This window comes from Trachurus trachurus, assembly GCF_905171665.1.
Source record: "Trachurus trachurus genome assembly, chromosome: 15".
NCBI classification, from domain to species: domain Eukaryota; kingdom Metazoa; phylum Chordata; class Actinopteri; order Carangiformes; family Carangidae; genus Trachurus; species Trachurus trachurus.
This window is the reverse complement of record NC_139906.1, coordinates 12,527,978-12,554,786: the sequence shown is the minus strand read 5'-3', so window position 1 is coordinate 12,554,786 and position 26,809 is coordinate 12,527,978. Positions and strand designations below refer to the sequence as shown.

Below are 26,809 nucleotides of genomic sequence, written 5' to 3'. Positions count from 1 at the left end.
TTTGGGTAATTTTATGAGTTTTAAAAAAGCTTCCATCGCTTCTTCATCCGTTTTGGGTTGGGCATATAGATTGGTATAAAATGTTTCAAAGGTTTGTTGGATATCTTTTATTTTGTAGTGAGTAGAGTTGGTAATGGGGTCTCTTATTTTATGAATTGTATTTTCTGCCTGTTGCTTTTTTAATTTGTAAGCTAATAATTTAGCTGATTTACTTCCGGTTTCATAGTATTTTTGTTTTAGAAAGGTTAATTTTTTCTTAATATCATTTGAGTAAATTTCATTCAATTCGTTTTTTTTCTTACTCATTTCCATTTTTATTCCTGGATTTAAGGTCTTTTTATGTGCATTCTCTAGTCTTCCCAGTTCCGACTGTAACTGTTCAATTTTTGCTTTTCTCTGTTTTTTCAAACTCGAGCAGTAGCCTATAAGTTTTCCCCTTAGAACCACTTTGCAAGCATCCCAAAGAGTTAGTGGGGATACTTCTCCGTTGTCGTTTTCATCAAAATATTGCTTTATGTCTGTTCTTATTTGTTCCCGCATTGGATCTAGGATCCCTGTGTTTAGGCTCCAAATGGTCCTCTTTTTTTCGGTGTCTAATGTTACATTTAAGTAGACTGGTGCATGATCTGATAAATCCATAGTCCCGATATTGCAATTTGTAACCCTATAAATGTCCCTTTGATACATAAGGTAATAATCAAGCCTAGAATAGATCAAATGTGGGTGAGAAAAAAAAGTGAAGTCTTTTTTAGTCGGATTCAGTTCTCTCCAAGTATCACAGAGACCGAGCTCCCTCATCATTATTTTTATATTTTTAGTAGTCTTCTTTTCTCCTGTGTGGCAGGGTTTTGATGAGTCCAGGGTTGGGTGTAGTCTAACATTGAAGTCTCCACCACAGATTAGGGTGCCCTGCGCTTCCGAGACTAATAACTCAAAAATTTGTTTGAAAAATGTCCACTCAGATAGTGGAGGAGCGTAAACATTCAAGAAGGTAACTAAAGCACCCTGTAAATAACCTCGGACCAGAACAAATCTCCCATCCAAGTCTTTCTTTTCATAAATGCACTCAAAATTTAATTTCTTAGAAATTAAGATTACCACCCCTCTCTTTGAGCCCTGTCTATAGGAAGACGAGTATTGATTAAATCGCCATCTTATAAGTTTTTCATGTTCCGATTTTGATAAATGTGTCTCTTGGAGGAGAGCTACTTCTACTTCTTCCCTCTTTAATTTTGCCATAATTTTGCTTCTCTTGATTGGATTGCCTAGACCATTTACATTATACGTAATGACCTTAATTGACTTGGTACTTTGCATTGTATGTCATTTAAGTATAATTGAAGCCCTGAACGCCTAGATAAAAAAGAAAAAAAAAGACTTCTGCACCCCTGGTGCTGTGGGTAACAATAGCACCAACACGAACCTTAACTATAACAAAACAGAGAACACAACAAAAATACACTTTGACTTCCAATGATGAGGCCTCTTTCATGGCCTCGTAACTCAGATGGAACGTGAGTTGAGAGGGAAAGTCTCTTCCATCTAACGATGAGAGAGGGCCCTCTTCAGCTTCTAAGCTGATAGACAGGTCCAGTGTCCAGTAAAATGTCCCGACTTCACATATTTATTCCTTATGCCCTTAAATTATCTACTTAGGCTAAAATGCGTAGTATTACACAAATAACCTCACAGAATATGTCCTATATGATTCTCTCATCTCAGTGTCAAGTCACAGGGAGAAATAGGTAGGCTATGTGATCGTTACATTATTAATACTTATCAAGTGTCCTGACGTCGGAATCTATGAAGTATCTCTTTGAAGCCGTGTTTGGTACTCAGGTTCTCCCGGTTTCCTCGCCTTCCGCTGGGTCGCCAAGTCAGCTGGCTGATCTGATCCAAGAGAGAGGTTGGGTTTTTCAGAACCGTCACCGGTATCCCCCTCGCTGCCATGTCTTCCGTTGCCGCCTCTGCCGAGTTGTAGGTCACCGTGCCTTCCTTGTAGTGCACCCGCAGCCTGGCTGGGAACGGGGTCTGGAACCGTATGTTTCTTTCCTTCAGCGCAGCTTTTGCCTCGGTGTAATCCCTCCGCTTCCTCAGCAGCTCCGGTGCGTAGTCATGATCCATATGTATCTTCTTCCCCTGGAAGTCGATTCCCTTTCTTTGCCATGTTTTTTTGAGTACCTCTTCTTTCATTTTAAAGCTGGAGAATTTGACCACGATGGATCTTGGCGGGGCTTCGGCCGGGGGTTTCGTGTTGAGCGCCCGGTGCGCCCTCTCAATATTCAGGGCTGTGGAGGACGGGAGCTCCAGGCCTTTAATTAGCAGATCTTCCACGAACTTAGTCATTGTTGCCGTGCCTTCTTCGGCTCCCTCCTTTACCCCATATAGTCTGACATTCTCCCGACGGGAGCGCCCCTCCAGGTCCACCAATTTAGCTTCTGTTTGCGCCTGAAGTTTCACCAACTCAGCCAAAACCTCCTCTGAAGACTGGATTCGAGTCTCCGCTGCGTCTATGCGCTCCTCCGTCTCTTCCACTCGTTTGTAGATCTTATTAATGTCTTCGCTGATGTCGGTCAGTTTCTGGCTAGAGTCTTTTCTAAATTCTCGTAGCTCTTTCAGGATAATTCCGAGTTTAGCATCATGGCTGTGCTCCGGGTCAGTCGGTTCCGTGTCCGCTAGCATGTCGTCGCTAGCTTGTGACAGACGATCTTCTTCCATGTCGTCGTTTTCCTTCCTTTGTGCGACACTTTTCTTAGTTTTCCTGGGCATATTCTTTGGCCCGTTTCATTTGCCTCTATATTTGCGCGTCTCAAAGGTATTTCGAGTCGTGGCCGGGCCGTGTTTAAATATTACCGTCGGGAGCCTGCTAGTCTATGCTGCCATCGCTTCGCCAGCCAGACCGGAAGTCAGCCTGCGTGATTTATGGCCGCCACAGGGTGCCTGCATGTGATACGGACGCACAGATTTGCATCAGCTCGGCTTGAGCTCTCAATGACCCGTGCGCATACAGATTATTGGTGTTAATGGTTTGGCTTGAACGTACACCAGATTTTGGAGGACTGGAATTTCAGCCCTGTCAGTAATTCAAATATCAGCATGTAAGCATTAGCGTTTTTTGGACCAGGAGGAAGCACCCCGCATTTTAATCTCCCTCGGTTAAAAATGTTATGTGGTCATTCTTGTGTTTTTGCCCGTGACCACTGAGGCCTACACTTATCTGAATTACTTATGAATATAATCAGAAGTTTGTTTCAAAAATGTGCAAAAGTGATGGCTGTTTAATTACTGTTGGTGTGAGGCCTCTGCTGAGCTGGTGCATATATGACCTCTCAAGCTGTAAACAGCTTTGGCTTTCTGTGTGGAGATCCATAATGTAGGGCAGTAACTCTGCCAGAGCTGCCTTCTCTTTGTCTGCGGTCTCCCGTTCGGCCCCAAAGACATTTACCAAATGCTAAAGTTGTTGCAGTCACTGAACATGATGACTTTCTCTTGGGTTTGGAAACAGGACACACAAGAAGGATCCTCTCACTGTCTGTCTGAGGGAGCGGAAAGAAAAAAAAAAAAACTGGAGTCAGAGGGGAGAGGGGAGAAAGCAAGGGATGGGAGGTTGGGAAAGAGGTGTAGGAGAGTTTGCTGTGAAAGTAGCAGCCATCCTTGCCCGCAGTAGTGTGTCTACTGTGTGATTTGGCCTCTTCCAGCCAGACTGTAGATTACAGCTCCAATCTCAGGCCCTGTCAGAGCCAGCCTGGCCCTATACTCTGCTGCTAATTACACCCACTCACAATAGGAGCGCTGTCCAGCTCTCGGCCCAAAATATAGATGTCTGTGGCGCTTGTGGTGGTGATCATGCAAAACAGATTGCTCTTGGCGGAATTTCCCGAAGCCCTGTGTGGGATGAATCCAGCAGTGAATCTTGTATTTATTGGTATGGGTATGGCTATAACATGCAGGTCTACCAATGGTGGAATATAAAGGATAATTTACTACTGTCAGGATGAAGAAGCCTATAATATACAAACCCAGTTGGCAGCTGACATGCAAAACCTAATATTTTTGTTGATGCACTTTTTCATGTATTCATTTTTTTTTTTTTTTGCTCCACAGGGCTGCTTGCCTCTGGTATTGATGTTTGACATTAAAGAGGACATTGAGGTGGAGCCGCAGTGTATCACAGCGCTAATGGAGCAGCTGGACGTCTTCATCAGTATCAAGCCAAAGCCAAAACAGCCCAGCAAGGTACGACACCAGGCTTACACTCGCACAGCATGGAAAGTTGTAGTGTAATATTAGCAGCAGGGCTCCAGGGACGTCGCTGTCAGTCAGTCCAGAGTGAAATATGCTAACAACTGATGGATCGACTGTAATAAATTTACACATGCAGAGAGATCCAGAGGATAAATCAGTGTAATTTTTTGGTTTTGACTTCGATGACTCAAGACCTTTTGGATATATAACACCATGCAGTTTAGTGCAGGCAATTCTGTTTCCCCGAAGATGTATTGTGATTACACTGGTGATGACCTCACTTTTCATCTCACATCACCATCAGTTTAAACTTGTAATTGATCTAATTCATTTAATGTTCATTTATATGGAGGCAAGAGCAGTACCAGTGCCTCAGCTTTTCTAGCCTTAGCTAGTTTCAAGCTGTTTCGAGTTTGGAATTAACCGGCCTGTGCAACAGAGATAGTGATGCAATAATCTGGCTTACTCAAGATTCAAGATTCAAGATTCATTTATTTGCCATTTTATGTTTAAACATAATTGGAACATTCTGTGGTGATGTGTGTGTGTGTGTGTGTGCGTGTGCGTGTGTGTTCATTTCTTTTCACTTGCCCATCAACTTCAGCTTCACTTTGTGGCTACTAGCAAATGTTAGCATGCAAATCAATTTAGCATTGTCATGGGCACATTAGCATTTAGCTTTGCCCTAATTAAAGCCTAAGTAATAGTTATAGTTAGTTAATCATTTACTTCCACTTTATAAATGATCCTATGAACCACTGATGTCTCATGAATAACTGGTTTGTAATTGATATAATACTTTACAAATGCTCAACCCATAATTAATTAAGAATAATACAATAATTAAACACATAATAGATGATCTTACTAATTAAGAATTTCACATTTATAACTGTGTATAGTTATTATAAAGTGTTACCACGGATGCTTATTCCATGGCTTCTGTACATTTTGCTCTTGGAGCTGACACCTTTATTTGTCAGTTTTAATGCCGGCTTTAATAGGTGATGCTGGGGAGTAGAAGAGACAAGATTAATCAAATGAATCACTCCCACTAAACCTAAACTGCGAATAAACCTTATAGTTTAAAGGGAAATGCATCCTGAATTTCACCGTGAAAAGAAAAACATCGCTGCTGTCTGTCTTGTTCAAGTGTTGTGTCAGGCAGAGAAAAAAATGCGACTCCCGAGAAACAAATAAGCCGCTGTTATATTCGAGAATTACTCCCCGTCAAATGTCACAGCATGACATTGAAATAAATTATGGATTGCCGTGTCACTTTTCATCACCATTTGATGGGACTGAGAAGGAAAAACTGGAAACTTTTCCAGCGGGGGAACCATGCCATACCAACTCTGAGAAAAGTTTTGGCAAATCGACATCTGCCACAATGGGGGGAGGAATCGGTCTCCTCGCTGTGCATGTTTCCCTCAATGGACAGGAAAAGTAAATATTTTCATTATGCCTCTGCTTTCCCCACCAAGAAATCGCTGGCTTGATCTGAATGTGTTCTTAGTAAATTGGGTAGTAAATTGAAGGTAGTCACGTTTTGCCTTTCAGTCAATAGGATTTGCGACCTCTAACAGGAACTGTGGTGCACCTGTGTTATAGTCAAAGCCAACCTCTAATGTTACTCATGGTCTACTTATTCTACAACACATAATATTCATAATCATATTTCACCACTTGGCCCGGTCCCGACTGTCTCTTCTTAGGTGCCCACGTCCCACTCTGAGCCAGGGCCCGGTGCCCAAACCAGACAGGCCTGTGGGGACTGGTGTGGAGGTGCCAGAGTAAACACTGACCCAGCCCAGATCCTCTTAAGAACCCTTCACTTAAACATTTTAACGAGGTGACAGCAGTAATCCAAAAGGCCCGTCCAAACGCATACCGTCGCCTCTGTGCTCCCGGCACATTGGCAGAACCATAAAGGACAGTGTGTGTTTGTGTGTGTCGGAGAGATTGATCATGATTGGATTGTATTTTTCTAAAGCTCAGCATTGGCAAGACACAGAGAGCCACGACATGATTTATGCTCCATGTTGATTTTTATTTGATTATTATGGGCAGGGTTTCTGGTGATGTGGAAAATGTCGAAGTCATCGGTCTAACTGACTTAAAATCTTTCCTGTTTGTAATTCTTGTACTGTTGATATAGTGTTTTACACGTAAAAGCCATTGAGTAACTAGTATTACCTCATATTATCAGTCAGATTGATATGAATTTTATGTAACAGATTAAAAAACGCTTTTACACAGAATTTCGCCTCCATGTTTCCTTCTCTCTCCCACACTGCCTCAATGTTTATCCTTCTAATCTTCACTTAATTCCTTCTTCCTTCCTCCCCTTTATGATCGTCTCCCCCTCCATCCTCCCTTTCGCTCCCTATCTCTGGTGCCAGCGTTCCCTACTCTATCTCCCCCTCTCTGCCTCCCTTCTTTTCCTCTTTCCCATGTCTTCTATTTTGCCTCTCTCCTTCCTCTTTTTCTCTCTCTCTCTTTTTCTTGGGTTATTTATCACCTTTTCTTCTGTCTCCCTCTCTCTCTCTCTCTCTCTCTTTCAGTCTGTGATAGTGAAGAGCGTGGAGAGAAACGCAGTCAATATGTACGAAGCCCGAAAATTCCTCCTGGGTCTGGAGAGCAACGGGGTGTCGTCCTCCTCGCCCTCCGTGGCGCTGAATCCCACCACCAACGGCCCGTCCCCGTCCCTCATCTGCCCCGTCGGCCTGGACATCTTGGCCTCAGCTGGACTGGGGCTGAGCAATCTGGGTAAACACTTTGTCCACCTTGAAACTTTTCCATGATGGTGGGTGGTGGGAAGATAAATAAGTTAGGAAAGATTAAACGATCCCCCTTCTTTCTTTTTTTTTTGTTTCTTTCAAGAAATGCATTAGGGATGCGATATCTTTGCAGAGGAACTAATGTTCTCATATATCAGTGTCATTCGTATCTGTAGCAATCGCACACACACCAAAACAGGGAGTCTCTTAGCAACACATCCACTGAAGATATCTCTGAGCCAGATGTCCTTAAAGCCTCCTATCACCTGGTTTACTGAGTTACTGAGTGATTTTAGAATAAAAGCAATCGGATACAAATGTTTTTCCAGCATCCACATAAATCACAGCCAGTGAATCATGGCGCCTTCATCTCTACATGCACTTTACAGTAGGAGCTGTTGGTCTGACCTCACCGTGACGCGACAAAGTGAGTCTCCCATGCGCAAATCTTTGATCAGTCAACCATCAGAAAAATAACCTCAATACGAATTTAGTTGCACTAGTTTGAATGAATCATGAGCTCATGAATCATAGGATGATGAACAGTTATAATGGCGTAGGAGTTTGTTTGTCTGCAGCTCTGACCTCAACACGAAGGCACGGAGTTCAGCTTGGAACAGATGTCAGGATTTATTTTTTCTTTCTTTCTTGTCTTTTTGGTTTCCAAGGGTGATTTTTTAATAGATCGTAGTAAGTGTAGTGTTGTGATAAATATTTAGCTCTAGTTATCTGTATGTTGCTTTCATGTGATTTCAGTCTGTCTAAAAACCATGGAATGAGGATATGAGTAATGAGCAGATAAAGAATAAGCTGACAGGAAGCAGCTCATGGCTGTAAACACTATTGCTGGCTATAGATCTCAGTGTATCCGTACATACAGCATTTTTGTGTGTGTGTATATCATCAAATGCCAGCTACACCAAAGCAATGTTGTATTACTTAGATATTTCTTTTACCCACATAAAAGGGCAAGACTGTCACAACAGTTTAATATTCACCTGCATATATTTATATATTTATTTTCTGCAGACATGGGCTCATAGATATATAGGACACTGATATTAGGTCTGGATTCGTGATGATTTTTTTAAAGTTTGATTTTCGTTTTTATGAAATCCCGCAAAGAGTAGTGCTGTTTATGATGAGAATATGTAGAAATTAGATACATTTATTTTTTCAAATGACCTACATTTTATGGGCTCGTGTCCCCACCAAATGAGATGTTACAATTAAATAAGAAGCACAATGTGCCATGATGACCCACTACAGTAGAAATTCTTGCTGCTGGTTTAAACCCAGGGGCCTGGGGGTGAGGCTGTGGACGGCCACATCCTGGCCTTTAGTAATTGCTACATGCTTCTCTTGCTCAGATTACAGACCAGTCTGCCAGAAGAATCCCTGGCCTTATTCCTGGAGCCAAACTAGCCCCTTGTTAAAGCCACAGAACTGCGTCTTTCTGTTTTCATACACTGCGTTTGGGTAAAGACACCAAGCACCACATTGTTGGTGCTTTCAATAACATGGTTTAGTTGGGTAGGAGGACGCACTAGATGTGTACTTTTTGCATCCATGACCTTGTAGAAATGTAAGATATTCTTTCTCTCGTTTTCTGTCTGGTTGATGGCACTTTGGTAGGATTCCAGTTAAATAGCTCGAAGACCAAGATTATTTTCTGAGGGCCTTAGTGTAACGTGTGATTAGTTTGAAAAATTGCTCCGAGCTCTGACAGGACCACCGCTGATGCATCCATCTCCTGCTCTCTCCTCTCTTTGCCTCCTTCCTCTCTGTCCTCCTCAGGTTTCCTGGGTGCCACGGCGCCCCACTCCCTCACCAACTCTGCTAACCCGAACGCCGTCCTCAACAGCTTAAACTCTTCCATGAGCCCCCTGCAGAACCCCAGCCCCAGCACCCCCACACCCTCTCCGTCACTGTGGCCCAGTTCACTCACGAGCACCCAAGGTCTGAACTCTTGCATTTCTGACGTCTGCTGCTCTTTCATTTTATGCACATTTCTAAAGTGGAGGGATTATTTTAAATCCAGTGTGATACCCAAGAGAGATTATACTGTGCATTATAAAAACCAAAACATGCAAAGGTAATTGTGGGACTTCTCCTGGAACTGCTGATCTCTTCATTATTATTTCAGTTATTTTTTAACAAATGGATAGATGCGCAGACAGACAGAAGCACACAGACTTTATAGATAATTGTAAACATTTCATTTATAAACAAAGAAGAGTTCCCGCACACATAGCCAACTTGCAGAATTTATTGCAACGTTTTGGTACTAGACCTTTTTCAAGCAAATTAAAAAGAATGAATTTGCTTGAAAAAGGAACATCGCAATATATTCTGCAAGTTGGCTATGTGTGCGGGAACTCTTCTTTGTTTAATTTGGACTTAATTGTCACCCTCCGACACAACTGCCAAGGAAATAGATGTGCGAAGATTTTTGCTTTTTCCAAACAAAATTTCATTTATGAATTATTCACATTTTGAAAATTGTTCCAGGCTTCTCATCTCCATTGATGCTGCACCCTGCCACTCAGGCCACCCTGAGTAGCATCCTGCTGTCAAGTGTGCAGGGATACACACAGAGCACACCGTCCCCTCCGCCGGGCCTCGCCCCCATAGACAAGCAGGCCAACGGGGTCCCAGACTGCAGCAAGGGCCCCTGCACTCTCAATGGACACGTCAAGGTTGGTCCATTTACAGTATGCACTGTATGTTATACTGCATGATTATTCAACTTTTTTCTTGTTGTATGTTTATGTCACTGATGCGTGTGTTTGTGTTTGCATACACGTTCAGCATCCTGGCTCAGTCTATGGGAGGATAGCCACTGCGTCACTTGCAGAAACAGTTTTGAGTCCAGCGCCATGTGACTCGGTCCAGGAGGCCAGCGGGCACAATCCATCAGAACCGCTGTCGAGCAAGTCCAGCCCAGATGAAGGTATTCCTCACAGCTCAGCTAGCCTGGCAACACACACTATGACAAATGTCCTTGTTGACCATTACATGTGGTTTCTCCTATTTCCAGTGGCCAGAGTTTGCTGCAAAATCTTGGATTGCTGTAACTTTTTTTTTTATAAATTTTGTTTTGTTTTTAAATGGGAGTTGTGCTAGAGTCTGTTTTTAGGCAAGAGCAAAATACTCAAAAAATTGCATCATCTGCCACGTTCAGCCTGAAATTTATGACCGTGATGTTGTATGCACTGAAAAACGTGTAAAACATGTCGGTGTATGCAGGCATGCAATAAAGACACATCTGTTTTCATTTTATCGACAAAACTAACTCAGTCCTACAGAATACAGAGGCTCGAGCTTATTTGCTAATCACCACCCATTCAAAAAGAAAAAAGGAAAAAGTGAAAAAGTTTGTAAGTTATTAGTCGAGCAGAGCACCCACCACATGTCTGCCATCTGTAATTTTTACTTTCTCTAGTGAGCCAGTTTCTTACCACATTCAATCATTTTTATTATTAATCTGATCTCAAAGACTGTTTTGTTTGAGCATGTTGTTTTTTTTAAGGAAATGATCATGAATTAAATCCAACTTTCTCTTTGGCTATGAATTCAAATGTCCAAGTCTTCTTATATCAGGTATTTGGCCCTCCTGTGAGTCACTTAAAATCTGGGGATTTATGTGTGATTGTAACCTTGGATAGACAAGATTTTTGAGCTGTTAACATTTTCGACGCTGCTGGACCTCGGCCTTGCAGACTTAACATAAATATCCAATTTAAATTTTTCCACTTGAGATTTATGTAACCCTTAAACCCACTTTGAGGAAAACGCCTTGAATGAACTTATTTCTATTCTCCATACTGTCCTCTGAACCTCATACTCCTTCTGACTACTTTTACTGTGTTGGAGCGGAGACAGATTAACTGCTGGTCTCCTAGCGGTTCAGAAAGGCCCTCATTTCCTCTGTGTCTTACACTCGCGGTTTTCCCCTCAAACCTTCACTCTCACGCGTCTCGGTTTTCCCCGCTGTTTTCTGAGTCGGTCCTCCCCCGAACACAGCGCGTCCTGGTAAGGTTTCCTCTCCCGCTCTTACCTCCTCCTGTGTCCCAGAATGTGTTTGGACTGGCTCGCCCACTCCGACTCGACTCCGTGTTGTGGAATGAGGGTTTGTTGGGGGAAACTGTTTAAACATTAAACATCGGAGAGCTTCATTAGATTGACTGACATCATATTATTTTACGTTAGGCAGGACACTGTGCACATTTCGGATATTCTTGATTGCACATGCATGCGGGCACATGTCCTCTTACACAGAGCAGGTTCCTGTCAGACTGAAAGTAGAGAAGCAGACGAAGGCTTCTATAATTACAGCTGCTCTGTTTAATTAATCCAGGATCCCAGCTGAGACTTGTCAGACTTAAATGCATGTACTCATACTGTACTTACTGTACTACTGAGCTGCACACACTCCTTTATACTGAGCGGCCCAGTCACTGCTGAGAACAGGCTGTGTGCGGTTCTCATAATGTTGTATATTTTCTGTACAGTGAGAAGAAGACAGCTGTGAACATCAACATCAGTAATTTCACATTGTTCAAAGTTGGATCGATCAAATGCAAGAAATAAAGTGAAAACTTGTTTGAAATCGTTTCCTTTCAGGTTCTGACACATTTGTGGAGGTGGGCATGCCCAGGAGCCCCTCTCACTCAGCCAACGGCAGTGAGCTGAAACAAATGCTGGCTTCATGTAAGACGTCATCAGGGAAACGACAGGCCGTGGAGCTCCTGCAGGGCACCAAGAACTCCCATCTACAGTAGGTTTTGAATCTGGTGATAATTCACAGCTCGTCTCGTTACTGCTCAGCTTCCCCTCTGTGATCATACACAGCTCATGCTGTTACAGTTTGGCAGGCCTCTATTAATCCCCTTTTTAGATGTGGACAAAGTGAGGAAAGCCTCAAACACAGGGGTGAAATTGCAGTGGAGTCAAACTCAGGCCTGTAGATTTGACTTTGGACCAAACAAGATGATATTTCTGAAAGTGACAGAAGCATTTTTTATTTTTACCCCACATTGAAATTATGAGTTTAGGTATTGGCTGCCATATGGGCTGGGCTCACACACACTCCCCCTGAACAGCATGGTTATTAGAATAACCAACTGTAACTAGTGTGCAGTCAAACCCAATGAACCAGGGACATTTTAACAGCCTGTGTGATAATGTGAGGAGAAGATGAGATGAAAGAAGGCTTATGCAATGCAACCAGTACTTTGCAGTTCTGTACTTTTTCTGTATCTCTTAAGGCTAAACTTGTGAGCTCACCATTCTGCATCTGTGTGTGTGTGTGTGTGTGTAATCCCAACAGCTCTGACTGTCTTCTCTCGGACGCCGAGTCCAGCTCGTCAGACAGTCCCGTGGCAGATAAGAGGGCACCGGGTAGCGAGCGGGCGGCTGAGAGGGCGGCGCAGCAGAACGAGAGGGAGAGAATCAGGCTTGCACCACAGACCTCCTTTGCCAACATGCAGGTAAACAGATTTATGTATCCAACACACGCGCACATTCAGACACACTTGGTGGTATTCAGGGAAAAAAAGGAATAAACCTGTCTGCTGTCTTTTTCCAGGCGTTTGACTATGAACAGAAAAAGCTGTTGGCAACCAAAGGTGAGCTCACATCTGTGTCTGGACAGTGTTTTAGGTAGAGCCCAGAGTCTGTAGAGGGCTCGGTTTCCTTCTTACAAACATTTATCCGTCCACCAAAAATATGTAGTCTTAAGTTCAGTTTAATTATCCAAAAATATTTTAAGATTCCAAAGATGCCGACCGTTAATGGTGCATAAAATACCACGAGTAACATCCAACATCTTCCAAGAAACAAGCAAATGCATAATATTTCCCACATGTGACATTAAGAATTAACATCACAAAATAGTTTGATGTGATTTGGGAAAAAAAAACTGTATTTGTCACATTCAGACAACCTGCAGTAGTCTTTATTTGACAGTCTACCTATAGGTGTTTATGTGCATCCCTCACTCAATGTCTGTCTTTACACAGCTATGTTGAAAAAGCCTGTGGTGACTGAGGTGAGGACCCCTACCAATACTTGGAGTGGCCTGGGCTTCTCCAAATCCATGCCGGCTGAGACCATCAAGGAGCTGCGGAGAGCCAATCACGTCCCATACAAGCCCAGCATGAGCACCACATACGAGGTCAGAGCAGCAGGCCGTTTGTTATATGTTGTAGAAGTTTGTATTTGTACGTAGATGTTTTGAAGCCTGTTATGCACCGTTGTCATATGAAACGCCATGCTAATGTTTGGATCGCCTGTTGTCTTGATATTCCCAGGGTTCCCCACTGTCCTTGTCTCGATCCAGCAGCAGGGAAATTGTGGGGAATGGCAGCGACTCGGACAACTGGCGAGAGAGAAACGGCACCGGTAACGGCCTCCCCGGTCACCCCGAGTTCCCCTCCGCTGTCAGCAGCCCCAAGAGGAAGCAGAACAAGTCTGGTCAGTGGAAATTTTCTCTACAAGGACAAACAAGCTCTGATTATATCTCAGCACTGTACTGAGGAAATATGTTAGAGGAGATGAGTTCCTGAGCAAAGTTAATCAGAATGTGTTTTTTTTTTCATTTTTGACTCTGGTGGAATAATTTCATAGATAGATGAAAGTGGAAAAAGTCTCTTTTTCAGTTTCATTTTTATGTTTAATAAGCTTCACAAAAATACCACATTGTTAATTATGAAACGCTGAAGAGAACAGACACTCAAGTCTACACTCGAGAGAAAACACAATCTACCATCAAAGGTGAACTTGTTTTAAACCCCACGCTCAGAGCCTGGTGCTGTTTTGTTTTGCTGATTCATGTACTCTCTGTACTCATTCCTTTATTCATTGTTGGGTTCAAAGATGGTTCAGAGATGGCTTTAACTTCCACTGACAATCAAGGGAAGTGAAGTCGCACACTCGTAGCCGCAATGTCAAAAAGCAGGACTTTAATACAAAGACGACGTTTCGACCTGCCTGTTGTATTGATCTCACATCAGTCTGTAAAATAGGATCAGTATTGGCCTCATCTGTCTAACTTTGTTGCATGTTGAGTGTTGTTTTATCAAAATTTATGTATTTCTTAAGTCTTCATGCTCAGTATAATGTAGTTTGTTTCTTACATCTGTTCTAGCCCACATAAGTGAAAGCCTTTTTACAAACTTTTGAAATATCGCCATTATGTGTTTTTCATTTCTGCTCTTAATCCTGCTATGGACAGCTGCAGAGCATTACCTCAGCAGCAGCAACTACATGGACTGCATCCCCTCAGTAACTGGCAGCAACGGCTGCAGCCTGAGCTCCTCTCTGAAAGGCTCGGACCTCCCCGAGCTGTTCAGCAAGCTCGGCCTGGGGAAGTACACGGACGTCTTCCAGCAACAAGAGGTAGAGTAGAGTGTGAACCCACTTCTAATGTGGTGATTTTAACTGAGGGACTGTCTGACCCGAAGAGAGGCATGAACATGATGTGACCTAGACTGAAATATCACAGTAACTATTAGATCAGTTGACGTAAAAACTGCAGTTTCACTAAAAGTTCCACTTGTTGAGGTCATGACATTTATGATTAAATGTCTGTTCCTGCTGTAGATGAAGCTGAATTGTGGCACTAAATTGACTTGTTGCTTCCTCCAGATTGACCTCCAGACATTCCTGACTCTAACAGACCAGGACCTGAAGGAACTGGGCATCACCACCTTTGGAGCCCGTAGGAAAATGCTGCTCGCCATCTCAGGTATAAACACAGAGGAGCATGTGTTCATTTGTTTTAGTTTTGTGTTGTTGTTTTTTCTTGTTGCCTCTCTTGACTGTGTCTTTTTTTGCTGTCCGCTAATCAGAGTTGACAAAGGAACATTAACAGATATTGGTGCAGAGATTCACCATGACGTTAGTCAATTTCAGAAGCCAGCTGGAGCTACCAGCTCACTCCTGCTGAAGGCAGTGCAGGCAAATTGGTTTATGTGCTTCAATAATGTTTCCTATTTCTTTGTCCCTCGCTGCAACAAGCCTTACTGGAGCCCAGCTGTGCCGAAGACAAAATGTGTTCCCTGCTGCAAACCACTGAATTTGAAAAATATATAATGTGGCCCTAGACTCTCACTCAAGTCGAGAAGTTCAAGACAATACGGTTCCAGCTAATTTATCCTGCAAACATACTGTAGGAGAAAACATACTGCAGTCATTTGCAGCAATAGGACTAAATGGCATGAAAGCACATTCTTCTCACATGAGTGTGTTGGTATTTCTCCAGTTGTTCCAGCTGCCCCTGAGGTGCTGATGAAGCTTCTGTCCTGTTATTGCCCTGAATCTGGAAATACATTTTGTTGTTGGTGTCGCACAGAAGTTAATCATGCACATTTCTGGGATCATGAGCTTTCTGGGTATTCAGTTAAATGTTCAGCTCACAAACCTCAGACCAGAGCCAGGGGTGACAGTGAGAGCAATGAGGGGAAATGGCGAGGCTGCTGTGATTATTAAGGAAGCAGAGTGATCCAAGGCTACAGTTGGTTTTGCTGCCCGACGCCTCGGCCAAGTGCAGGTCAACTTTAATCTCTGCCGACGGACTCTGTGGCTCCAAAAGAGGAGCATGCATGTCTCTGTCTCTTTGTCTTGCTCTGTTTTTGCCTCTCATAATAAAGAAATAGAATGCCAGGCAATCCAGATTTTAACTTCCTGCCGGTTTTCCAGTAAAAAGAGCTATTGGAGCACGCTGCCTGTCTCCAGTGATCATACCGAAGGTTTATGCTGGCAGCGACAGCACTCGGCTATCATATGAATAACCCAGAGATGCCAGGGTGTGCTTCTGACGTTTTTATAAAGGCATTTTGTTCAAGCTAATGTGTAAAACCAGATGGACACAAAGAAGACTTTTGTTGATCAGAGGAAATGTGATCCTGATTTGAATCCAATTTTCATGTCACTGTTGATCAATGGAAGCTAAAAAAGAAATGTTACCGGAGACCATCGCGCACCACCCCTCAACATGTTGACGTTCCAGCACGGCTGTTAAACATATAGTCTCCCACATGTCTGTATCACCTCTGCCACCGCTTATGTTTTGTGGTACTTTTTACTTTTTTCTTTTCTCTCCACAGAACTAAACAAGAACCGGAGGAAGCTATTTGAGCCACCCATCAGGTCCTCCTTCCTGGAAGGGGGAGCGAGCGGCCGCCTCTCCCGCCAGTTTCACGCAGACATGGCCAGCGTCAGCGGGCGGTGGTAGGCGCCTCCGGACCTCCAGCCCCATCTCAGAACCGTCCATGATGGAGATCAGCCTCCAGTGTCTTTCTGCGCCTCAGCAGGTTTCAGTGGTTGTTTACCTTCATTCAGCCTTAGCTGAATTAAGACTGTTCAGAATGTTGTCGTTGCCATATAGTATAAATATATGTATTGGAAAAAAAAAAAAAAGCCATAGTTTTACCTGAAGTGCCAACATGGAAAAAAAAGGGATTTCTCAGACACATGAAGTTCAGTGTTCGCTCCTTATAGAGCCATTCAGTCTATCTGGAGCATTTATATATGAAGGTTGATGCAAAGGTTCTGAAGGAAGGGTACTGTCCAGTATTTCTGTCCACTTTTTGTTCAAGGGAACAGGCAGAATGATTAGTACAATCATTTTACACATTGATGCTACCTGCATTTGTATTATGCTGTTCAGTATCAGTGACATGCACTTTAACAATACTAGACTTTTGCCTGTGAGAGCCTAATTCCTTAGACTGAAATAATGATAACTATGCATTTTTTATTATTATTATTGACTAAAAGCACAGATGCATTTTGTACCAAAACCAAATGTAAGCACTTAGCCAGTGAGATTACGGCGCCACCAAAATGAAGTTCAAAACGGATCAGCACACGGCTGTGCTGACTGCATCAACTTTAACACATCTACCAAAGGAAAGTATCGGTGTGGCCTTTAGTGTTTTGATTGGTGGACATTCCTCCAAGGTCAGTGTTTGTGTCCAACCACAGTGTGTCTGTTTGTCTGTCTCTGTATTTCTAGACAAAAAAAATTCAAATATTTTGTACTCATTATGCATTATGATTTTATTTTTAGTTTTTATTACTATTTTAGGGGAATGGGTGGGATGTTTAACGGTAATCAGTTTACATATGTATTTTTTTATACGTTCATGAATGAGTTTTTATGATTTTGTTATTAGATTATTAGTATCTTTTACTTTTCCTTGCCCCTTTTATCTGTGGAGCCGTAACGTGGCTGTGCCATCAGACAGCAGCAGAGACATGAGGCAGTTTGGGCTAAGCTTTACAGGCCTCTTCTCTGATTGTGTCAACAGGCATCTTTCTGTGGTTTTCCCGTCTCTGTTTGTTTATAGTGCATGGTCTTTTGTCTCATCTGTTATTTGTCAGCGTTGGCCTCCCTGCGGCCCCGACTGTGTGCCTAAAATCTCAATGCACTCCTCCACATACCCGGAATAGGAGTTGCTTTGCTAGAGCTGCGTGCCCCTTTTCTTGTCTTTCTATTCACTGGCTGTCCCACATAGAGCAAGGAAAGACCTCGTGACAGAGCAGGACCATGCCTTTTGTAGTGAAAAGTGCCAATGTACATAACTAGTTTTTCAGCAGGGAGATATTTTGTTAAGAACACTAATATTTTTGGTCTGACCTTGCTCTCCAGATAGGAGGTGCATCACACAAAGAACCAGTATATTCGCAGCCAAGCTAGTTTCGTATGAGCATTTCTGCGAGACACAAATAAGGAAGTAGAGTCATCAAAAGGACTGTGAGATTTCAGATAAAAACAAATAGAAATCTGGAATTTTCTAGTATCAGTCTTGCAATCTAATACATTCAGAAACCCTGGTTAAGCAGTGTTTAATGAAGTAACAGGATTATGCATGCAGCAGCACCATTTATCATTAAAGCTTATGTTTGTTCTGGGCTCCTGTATTAATGTTCAGTCGTGTGTGTGTTTTGAAAAGGGAAAAAACATCCTTTTCCAACAGTTCATTAACTTTGGATAACTCTAGTGTTATTTTGTGCGATGTTCTAAAGATTTAGTCTACAAGTCGACCCATCTTCCAAGGTCCTGAGCATTTCGTATCAAGTGCAATTAAGTTTCTCTTTGTAGTTTTTTTCTTTTTTTTCTTTTTTTTCTGGGAAATGTGTTTTATATTTGCAGTACGATAGGTATAAAAGCTCAGACTGAAGACTTTCCTATCTTGGTTTAAATGAGAGTGCATTGTATAAAAAATCTATTAAGTATGTAGAGGACGCTTCTGAGAGAGTGTCACTGTCGAGCGCATGAGCGTTTATCTAGACAAATGTAACTACGATAAAGAAAAGTACCAGCAGTCCTCATGTAATCTCAGAGAGAAATCAGTCGTCTGTCGCCTCTCTTCGATTCACAATGATTCCCCTTTTTAAGGTGATTTGTTGTTTATCATGTTCACTTTTAACCACTTTCCACCCTCCCTCTCATCTGATTTGAGCCATTCTCAATGTGGTTGTCAAGTTAATAACACTATGCTAAATAATATTCTGACATGGTTGCTGATGCCAACCACGTAATTGTCTTTTGTTTTGTTTATTTTCTTTCAAGTCTTAAGGGACCTGTGTTGCATGTCAGGCACCCTTCTCTCACCCACTGTCTCCTCTCTGCCTCTTTGCTGTCGACTGCCGTATGGAGGCAAAAAAATGCCAAAAGGTAAATAAATAAAAGAATAAATGTTTTAAAAAGAAAAAAAGAAAAAAGGGAAGGATTCTTTATCCTGAGAGGAAACCCGGGGCCAGTTCGCCCTCACTCATCATGGTACTACATTGATACTGTTGAGCACTGATTCTCCCAGTGCTGTGACTCGTGTTCCTGCCTAGCAGACATTTGTTTTCATCCTTTCACCTTGTTCGGATGTGTTTGCTCGGAGGGCAGTAGAGGTTCTTGTCTCATCAAGTGAATGTTGTTAAAAAAAAAACATATTGATGCATGTTGTTGCAGATTTATTACAGATCAGTGAAGGGACTCATCAAGTCAAAAAAGTTTACTGCCAGCTTGTCTATTCTTTGCCCTTTGCCCTAGAATAGTTTCACAATTATGTCTTTGATTTGTTGTGTTAGTCATATTGTTGTTCCCAAAGGGATTTATTTGAAGGAGTCTTTGTACTGCAATCAAATGGTACATTTATAATAAATGTAAACCACTAAGGAAATGATGTAATACATAACTTTTGTACAACTTTTTCATCTTATACAACCATTGTTTTTGTGTGAGAAAGGTACAATTCTGCACAAAGTTCCAGAGAAAGAAGAATTTGTGTATAAACATTGCCATGTGGCCAAAGCTCTGTTCACTGTTGATGCTATTGTTATTCTAACTGTATTGTACTACAGACATAAACAGAAGAGTTTTTGGTGAAATTGTCAAGCGGGCAAAAGTAAATGTTTGTTCAGACATTCAAATGATATTATGAAGGTAATAAATGTATGCAAACAAAATCCTTTTTGGTTCTCTGCTTATCACAACTGTTGAGTCTGACGAAGCATCGGTGTCAATAATCATCTTGCGTATCTTCTACATAGTCTCAGACTGGAAGAAGGATGATATTAGCTTTAAGCTCCCAGGAAATCCAGGATTACAGTATCTGTAAGGCGCTGTAACCTTGCTACCTCCAGTATGTTCTGCAAGTAGGTAAAAAAGTCTTATGTCTGCACGCAAACATGGATGCACAAAAATCATGACATTTTTGGGGATTATAAATGCCAAAGAAATACCACTGACAAATTTACTACCTGTAAAGAATGGAGTTTATAAATATGAGCTAATTGCCTCACCACAACATTCACTTTATTTTAGTGTCTCGGTTTGAAAGCCTCACAGTGAACCACAATGGAAAACACAAGTGTGCAGGTTGAGAAACAGCCCACTCCCAGGCCATGTGGTTACAGTGCCATGCATGCCTACATGAAGCCTAATCCGCAGAGCCAGGATCTGCTTAATCCAACCAAATGAATCTGCTGCCACTGGTAGAGACGACATATACTGTAATGCATGAGAACAAATTCATTTTAAGCTCAGTCTCAACTCTCAGCTTCTTGCATTACAGCCCATCTGTCCTGTCCACCTGGTTACTGGACCATCAAATGAATAGAAATAATTTTGAGAATGTTTTGTTTAGTTTTTTTGCACAGCTGTATTTGGTTACTTCTCTTTTTCCCTCTTTTGTCTTTTCATATTTTACAGACGTAATCCAGGTCAACCAATCCAGTCGGTTCATGTTGAGCTGTCGGGTGAAGAGTTCAGATTTTCCCCAAAGTCATCTGCTTGAGTGAGGTCACGGTCACAAACTCTGCACTGTGTTACTTACCAACCGCATTTACATTAAGGCAGAGCAATGTGTGTTATTTAATATGAGCAGCTCAGCAAATTTAGAAAATGAGACTAACGACAGTAAAGAACAGGAACCCTTTTGGCTTTATGCATTGTTTTTCTGCTCAAACTGTGCTCTGCATTGCAAAAACACAGGCAGTTTTATTGAAAACCTCAAGGGGGCAGTGTTGCCACTTATAAAAGCCCACTTCCTTAGAAAGAAAAAAAAAGAAAAGGAGAATGGTTACTCAGCAACACATCACTGAATGTTCACATAATTAAATACAAAAGAAGATTTCTGGTTTATTTGTGGCATTAAACTAAAATACAATTTAGCCTACTAAGACGGGCAATTCTGGAATAAACAAAATATATACAAGTATATCACAAGTAATATATATTTATTCTATTATAATTGTGAGTGTAGAATTTGGGTGTTGAAATGTAGAGTCAGGAGGAAACTGGGTGTGTAAGTTTGCGTGTGTGTGTCTGAAACTGTGTGTGCATGTTGACAGAATACAAAACAAACACTTTTTCAACCAGCATGTTGGCTGAGGTGAGGAAGGTGATTCAATTTTCCATTTCATTTATGCTCACATGAAGCACTTCAAAACCTCAGCCACAGGCCTCTACAGTTATGGCAGCAAATTAATGTTCAGATGGCACAGACAGACAGAGAAAGAGAGAGACTCATCCAACGCAAATGAGCCCTCAACAGAAAAACAGGTGGTGCCACTGAACTATGTTCTTGTGACTCACTCACTTTCTCCCCCTCTGTCATTATTTTCCACAGGAGCTGTGCGAGGTGAAGAACACACAACGCCTTCGTGTTTACATAACACTAGAGCACTGAATGGGATGTAAATACTGGTATGTCATCCTGAGGAGTTTCGGGGGTAATGTGTAGGAAGGATGTAAGGAAAACATTAATTATAATGCCAGGCAGCTGCCAAGTCCTCATATAGATCACAGTTATTGTAACCTACAAATCCCAGTTGTGCCTAATTCAGAAAATAGTAGGCCTATAATATTAAAGTCGATGCGGTTTCCACAGGAGCAAATGGACTTAACATTTTAAATCATAAACTAGTCCCACTGGCATCAAGCGTAATAGTTCTGGAGAAAAGCTTTGAAATCACGAATATCAGAGTCTTTCTTTGTCTCACTTGGGGCAATTATATGTATGGCACAGCTGGCAATCATTCCCAGTGGCCAGCATGACTAATTTCAATTTCATGTTCTATTGTGAGACACGGGGAGACTGAAAGGCGGCTAAATTGCATAGAGAAGAAGTGATGGGCTTTTTATCACTAACCAACTGTGCATTTATTCAGCATCCCGGTGGCCTCCCCACTTGAAGACCAGCCGAGCCGGCAGGATCACATATTGTTCTCATGGGCAGCTTGCCTCTGCAGGAAAGGTGTAAATGAGAGAAGCTGTGACTTGCTACCTCACAATATCTGGCTCTTATCCAGGGATTGGAAAATATGTTCACAGTGTCTGGTACAGTCAGTCTGGCTTTTTGTGTCTGTCTTCTTGTTCTCGGCCTTTGTTTTCTGTCTTATACAAAATGACAGGTCTCTCTTAAACATGGAAATGTCCCTGCTGTTTCCCAACACAGCTCTTAGTGCACTCAGTCGAATGCTTTCACTGAGATTGAGCTGTAATAATTCAATTGATGATATAAACTGCCATTGACTAACTGTTATTGCACTTCTCTAACCACCTTGACACTTTGGATATACACATAGAGGCTTTGTGACTATTTCCGAAGAGGAAATAAAGCCACAAAACCCCTAAACTGCCTATTTGTATTACTTACATTCATGTTCTTTTTCTTTTATTTCTTTTCAGTATAAACCACACTAATTAAAATATGACAGCTATTTTGGTTTCAGCCTCACAGGCATGTTTTCTTAAGAAGGGAAAATATTGGTTCAACCCGAAGCTAAGCTCAGTCAGGAAGACAACTTTTCATAACCCTGCTGTCTCTTGTTCAGGCTTTTTTCCCTTTTTCTTTTCCCCAATTCCAGATAAAGGCATTTAATCCATTCACTGAGTAAAAGTTCAGTTGTGCCTCAGTCTGTGTTAACCAATCATCTTCTCGGTGTCACTAGATCATTTCAGTGTTTAACCAGCCAGCCACTCATCTCCTGTCTTCATTAGAGCCAGAGAAGTTATCATCCATCCATATCTGTCCAGACTCCTGCAGCTCCTGCAACTCCACAGTGAGTGACCAGTAGCCTACTTTTCATATTATCAAAGATGTGACATGTCTTTAATGGACTAGATTAGCATAAACACACACACAATTATTTTGTTGCTAGGAGACGGTTCTGAAGATTGAGCCCACTGTTAACGGTAACGATACTTTATTAATCCCCAGGGGGACTTCAGGTGTTACAGGCAGTAAAAAGCAGATTATATAATCCACAATAATAATGAAATAGTTAAAAACAAATATTAAAAACACCACGGTTGTTTAAAAAAAAAAAAGTACAGGTAGAGGTGTGCGCTAACGTTAGGCTAAATATGCAGCTAGTTTAGCATAAAGACAACAAAACAGGGAAATAGCTAACACTACTACCACAACGCCCATATGTCACCAAATCCACCTACCAGGATCATTAATTCACTAATTAGTGAATTTCCATCTTGCTAGTGCAGAAAAAAACAAGACAACAAAAAAAAAAACATGTAAAAACCACAACAAGCCATAGTTTTACAAGGTTGTAGCCACACTATTTCTCAGCTAGCAACAGAGGCTCCAGGGTGTTGTTGTAACCTTAATAACAGTCCAACACAAAACCTAATGTTAAACAAAGTGTTGTTGGTTTTTGTACTGGTAAAACAACAACAAGAAATCGTGTGCTAGTTAGTTTAGTTTAGTGCTGGTGGGAAGACTTTTGTTTTTGTCATAACTAACTAGCTAACTGTTATGCTAAGCTACGTTAGCTAGCTGGAGGCTTTAGCTACATTCATTAGAGCAATATTGATATTGATCAGTACTATTGAAGAATAATGACCTAATACTAGACAGCAAATAAATGTTCTCCAAAATGTCAGTGTTTTTCCAGAGTTGTGCACCCACTGTCAGTTTAACTTGGTTTATGAATACACACCTCTCATCTGTGCTTTTAATTAGTCTCCTTGATTAAAATGTGTGGGCTGCTGAATGCTGGCACAACGTTGAATTTCATTAGTCATGATGAGGTTCCTCTGTAACAACAGGACGGATGGTGAAGGCGTTTCATTCTTGAAAAGCTCAGATAAACTGGGATTTCATTTGGAGACCCAGAGACAGACAGACACACACACACACACACACACACGGCCATTATCAATCAAACTGGAGCAAAGCTGAGGCAGAGCTCACACTGCAAATCAATGACACGCTTCATTTGCCGCCTGCAGACAAATGTGTTTATGGTACGCAGTAACGCACACGCACACACACACACAGATTGAACCCTGAAGACTTGATATTGTTTTCTGCTAATGTAAAATGCTGTGGCCTCCATATACTGGGTCATAACTGACCTATTGGATGAGATGTGATGCGTAGTGACTGCAGGGTGTGTGTGTGTGTGTGTGTGTGTGTAGCCTACGTGGGTGTGTGAGAGATAGAGGAAGACATAGTAAATAAAACCAGCGAGATCTTTGGATTTGGATCACGTCCTTTCCCTCATCCCTTGTATAATATTCAGACCTATTTGGCCTGTCCTGGCCTGCTCTCTCTCTCTCTCTACACCTCTCTCCCTGCCATTTCTCCATCTGTCACCGTGTACACGTGGTCTCTGAGCTCTAAGCACAGTGAGCAAAATCAGTACAGACTGCCAATACAGGCCACACTATGACATATAATGTACACACACAGCGAGACACGCACACTGACACTGCAGGATAATATGCGCTTTAAAAGATCTGGAGTAACAGAGAAGAGGATGTAAGAAAAAATGTCAAAGGAGAGGTAAGAAAAAGGGTGGATGAGGTGAGGAGGAAAAGAGGAAGGATGCAGGTGAAGGAGGGAGAAGGGGGGAGGGGATAAACTTGGCTGGGTGTGCGCTACAGTACGTGGTGGGGTGGGGTAGGTTTGGGAGGGGGGTGTGGGGGGGGGGGGGGGGGGGGCAGTGTCGTTTTCTCTCGTCCTCCTGCAGCTCCACTGGAAACACTGACGCTAACGCAGGATGACTCTCGCTGGAGGGGATACGGATGGGTGGAGAGAGGGATGGCAGAGAGGACGGGTGGAGGTAGGATGAGAAGGAACCCTCCAGAATCGGTCAGCCTCATCCTCTTCCTCCACCTCCTCCTCTCCTCTCTCCTCATCCTCCTCCTCCCTTCCCATAAGAGATAAGCACAGCAGGCCGAGCGAGAAAACGGGAAGGGGGAGGGCGGCTAAAGAGAAATAGATGATGGCTCACACGACAATGAGATTTTAAATTTGGCACAGTTTGATCCTTGTTGGTCTTGTTTATGTTTCTAATCGCAATCCATAGACTTTTCATGAGCTCATCCTTTAGTTAATAGTATTTTCAATAGATGTTATGCAATCACGCCATCAGGGTAAGTCATAGAGTAAATATTTAAAAGTAGACATAACTCCTCTAATGCGTATCAAAAATAACCCCCGCTTTCAAAATAAAGATCATCTCATCTGTTGATAGTGAGTCTAGCAGCATCCTCTGCTCAGACACAGATGGCCCTGTGTTTGCAGGGAGTGATCAGCATGCTGACCTTCACTTTTAATGACTTGCATTTCCCAGGCAGGAAATTTGAGCCAGATGCAGCGTTATTTGGCCTCATAATATCTGAGCGTGGAATATATTCAGGCCTTCATTGGTGCAGTCTAATATGTTTCTCACTGAATCTGAATGCCACAGTGATTATGAGCTTACTCGGACTTTAATTCGCCTGCCCGCCACAACCCCATTTTATAATCCTGCAATGTGCATGAAAATACTCACCAGCGAGTAGTTTACTGTATCTCAAGTATGAGGAGTTAAAAATGAAATGTCTATACATACTCGCCCTCCTCCTCCTCCTCCTGCTGCTGATGCTGTGTCAGTGTGCCTCACGCAGGGATGAGTTAGGGAGGCTTCCCTACTATAATTCGTGATTCAGTACAGACTATAGTGCTGCAGTTCCTCCTCTGCCTGTTAGGAATAGCATGACTCAGGGGTCCCATAGGCGCAGCTGCAGAATCCGCTGTCCGCAGAATACATAAACAGTCTGTCGCCTCTCCTCGGGGGTGCCTTGTATAACACTGAGAGAGGCAAAAACAAATACAAAGTGACACCGGCTCACTCTTGGTAGCTCCTCCTGTGGACTCAGAGAGGAGGAGAGGAGACTGCTTTAGGAAATTTACCGATGAAGATGACACCATGATGATGAGAATTCACTTGTGAATGGCCAAAATAGTGTTTTTAAAGAGAGGCCTGCAGCTGTAGTTATGTGTGTGTTAAGCCAGTTTACCCTCGCACTTGACCTTTTGTGCCTTGGCAATCCTGTCTCTGTGGGCCACTGATAAAGAGGGTGTAGTAGTCCTAAGGGAGATAATTGCACGCACGCACACACACGCGCGCGCGTACACACACATAAAGTATGACTTCAAGGCTCCGAACTGACGCTGTTTTCCATTTTATCATGTGCCATTATGTCTTGAGCACAAGAGTGATGGTCTGTGAGGCAGACGAGCAGGAGGTGGATGCTCATTAATTATGTGGCGCATTAAGTCGGAGTCATCCCCCAGCTCATTATTGTGTCGGTCCATTTGCACCTGCGCTCCTGCGATGGAGGGCTACACCTCACCAAATAAGGACATGTGAGAGACCCTTGATGGGGGTGCCGTTGAACGTGAAACAGGGGGAAGAACGGGAGTGAACGTGCGCGGTGTGTATTTGTGTGTGTGTGCTGGACGGTCTTGCATGGAGACCTGAACCGAATAGGGGGAACACCGGGTTAATCTGGTTACATAAGGAGCCATTGAATTTGCGGAACGTCTCTGCACTAATCCGCTGAAGTATTCATGTTCAACTGTCCCGCGGCGGAGTAACACACAAGACACACACACATTACACACACACTTGTGGCTCTGAAAGGCACAGTGGCGCTGCATGCATGAGGAGCGCATGACATAAGATAAACGCACCACAGAGTGACTGGCATCTCTGGCTTCCAGGCTGCTGCTGCTGCTGCTGCTACGTTTCATTGTGTCTCTGCAGAAGCTGATATGCTTCACGTTGCAAACCCAAACTGTGGCGGTTTCTGCGCTGTTGTTCGCGCCCGTGACGATTCCGCTGACGCGCCACTAGCCGCACCACCCAGGAGACAGAGAGGAGAGCTGTGAGCGGCGGAACGAGCAAAGGGCTGGCTGACTTGCTGACTGACTGACTGGAAACCACGTCCCTCTCTTTCTCTTTCTCTTTCCTCCTTCCTCCTTGAC

The 26,809-nt window shown here is 42.7% G+C and overlaps 1 protein-coding gene across 1 annotated transcript in view; it reads left to right on the top strand.

Moving 5' to 3' along the window:
- bicc1a (BicC family RNA binding protein 1a) overlaps nucleotides 1–19,466 on the top strand; it is a 61,015-nt gene extending 41,549 nt beyond the window's left edge. The window contains exons 9-21 of the mRNA XM_083988579.1: nucleotides 4,105–4,236; nucleotides 6,810–7,014; nucleotides 8,823–8,984; nucleotides 9,537–9,724; nucleotides 9,837–9,978; nucleotides 11,652–11,805; nucleotides 12,358–12,517; nucleotides 12,616–12,655; nucleotides 13,049–13,203; nucleotides 13,340–13,502; nucleotides 14,263–14,426; nucleotides 14,676–14,775; nucleotides 16,136–19,466. Of these exons, the coding sequence (XP_083844705.1) occupies nucleotides 4,105–4,236; nucleotides 6,810–7,014; nucleotides 8,823–8,984; nucleotides 9,537–9,724; nucleotides 9,837–9,978; nucleotides 11,652–11,805; nucleotides 12,358–12,517; nucleotides 12,616–12,655; nucleotides 13,049–13,203; nucleotides 13,340–13,502; nucleotides 14,263–14,426; nucleotides 14,676–14,775; nucleotides 16,136–16,263 (1,893 nt within the window). The 3' untranslated portion in view covers nucleotides 16,264–19,466. The remainder of the gene's footprint in view (nucleotides 1–4,104; nucleotides 4,237–6,809; nucleotides 7,015–8,822; nucleotides 8,985–9,536; nucleotides 9,725–9,836; nucleotides 9,979–11,651; nucleotides 11,806–12,357; nucleotides 12,518–12,615; nucleotides 12,656–13,048; nucleotides 13,204–13,339; nucleotides 13,503–14,262; nucleotides 14,427–14,675; nucleotides 14,776–16,135) is intronic.
- Nucleotides 19,467–26,809: the final 7,343 nt, after the last annotated feature.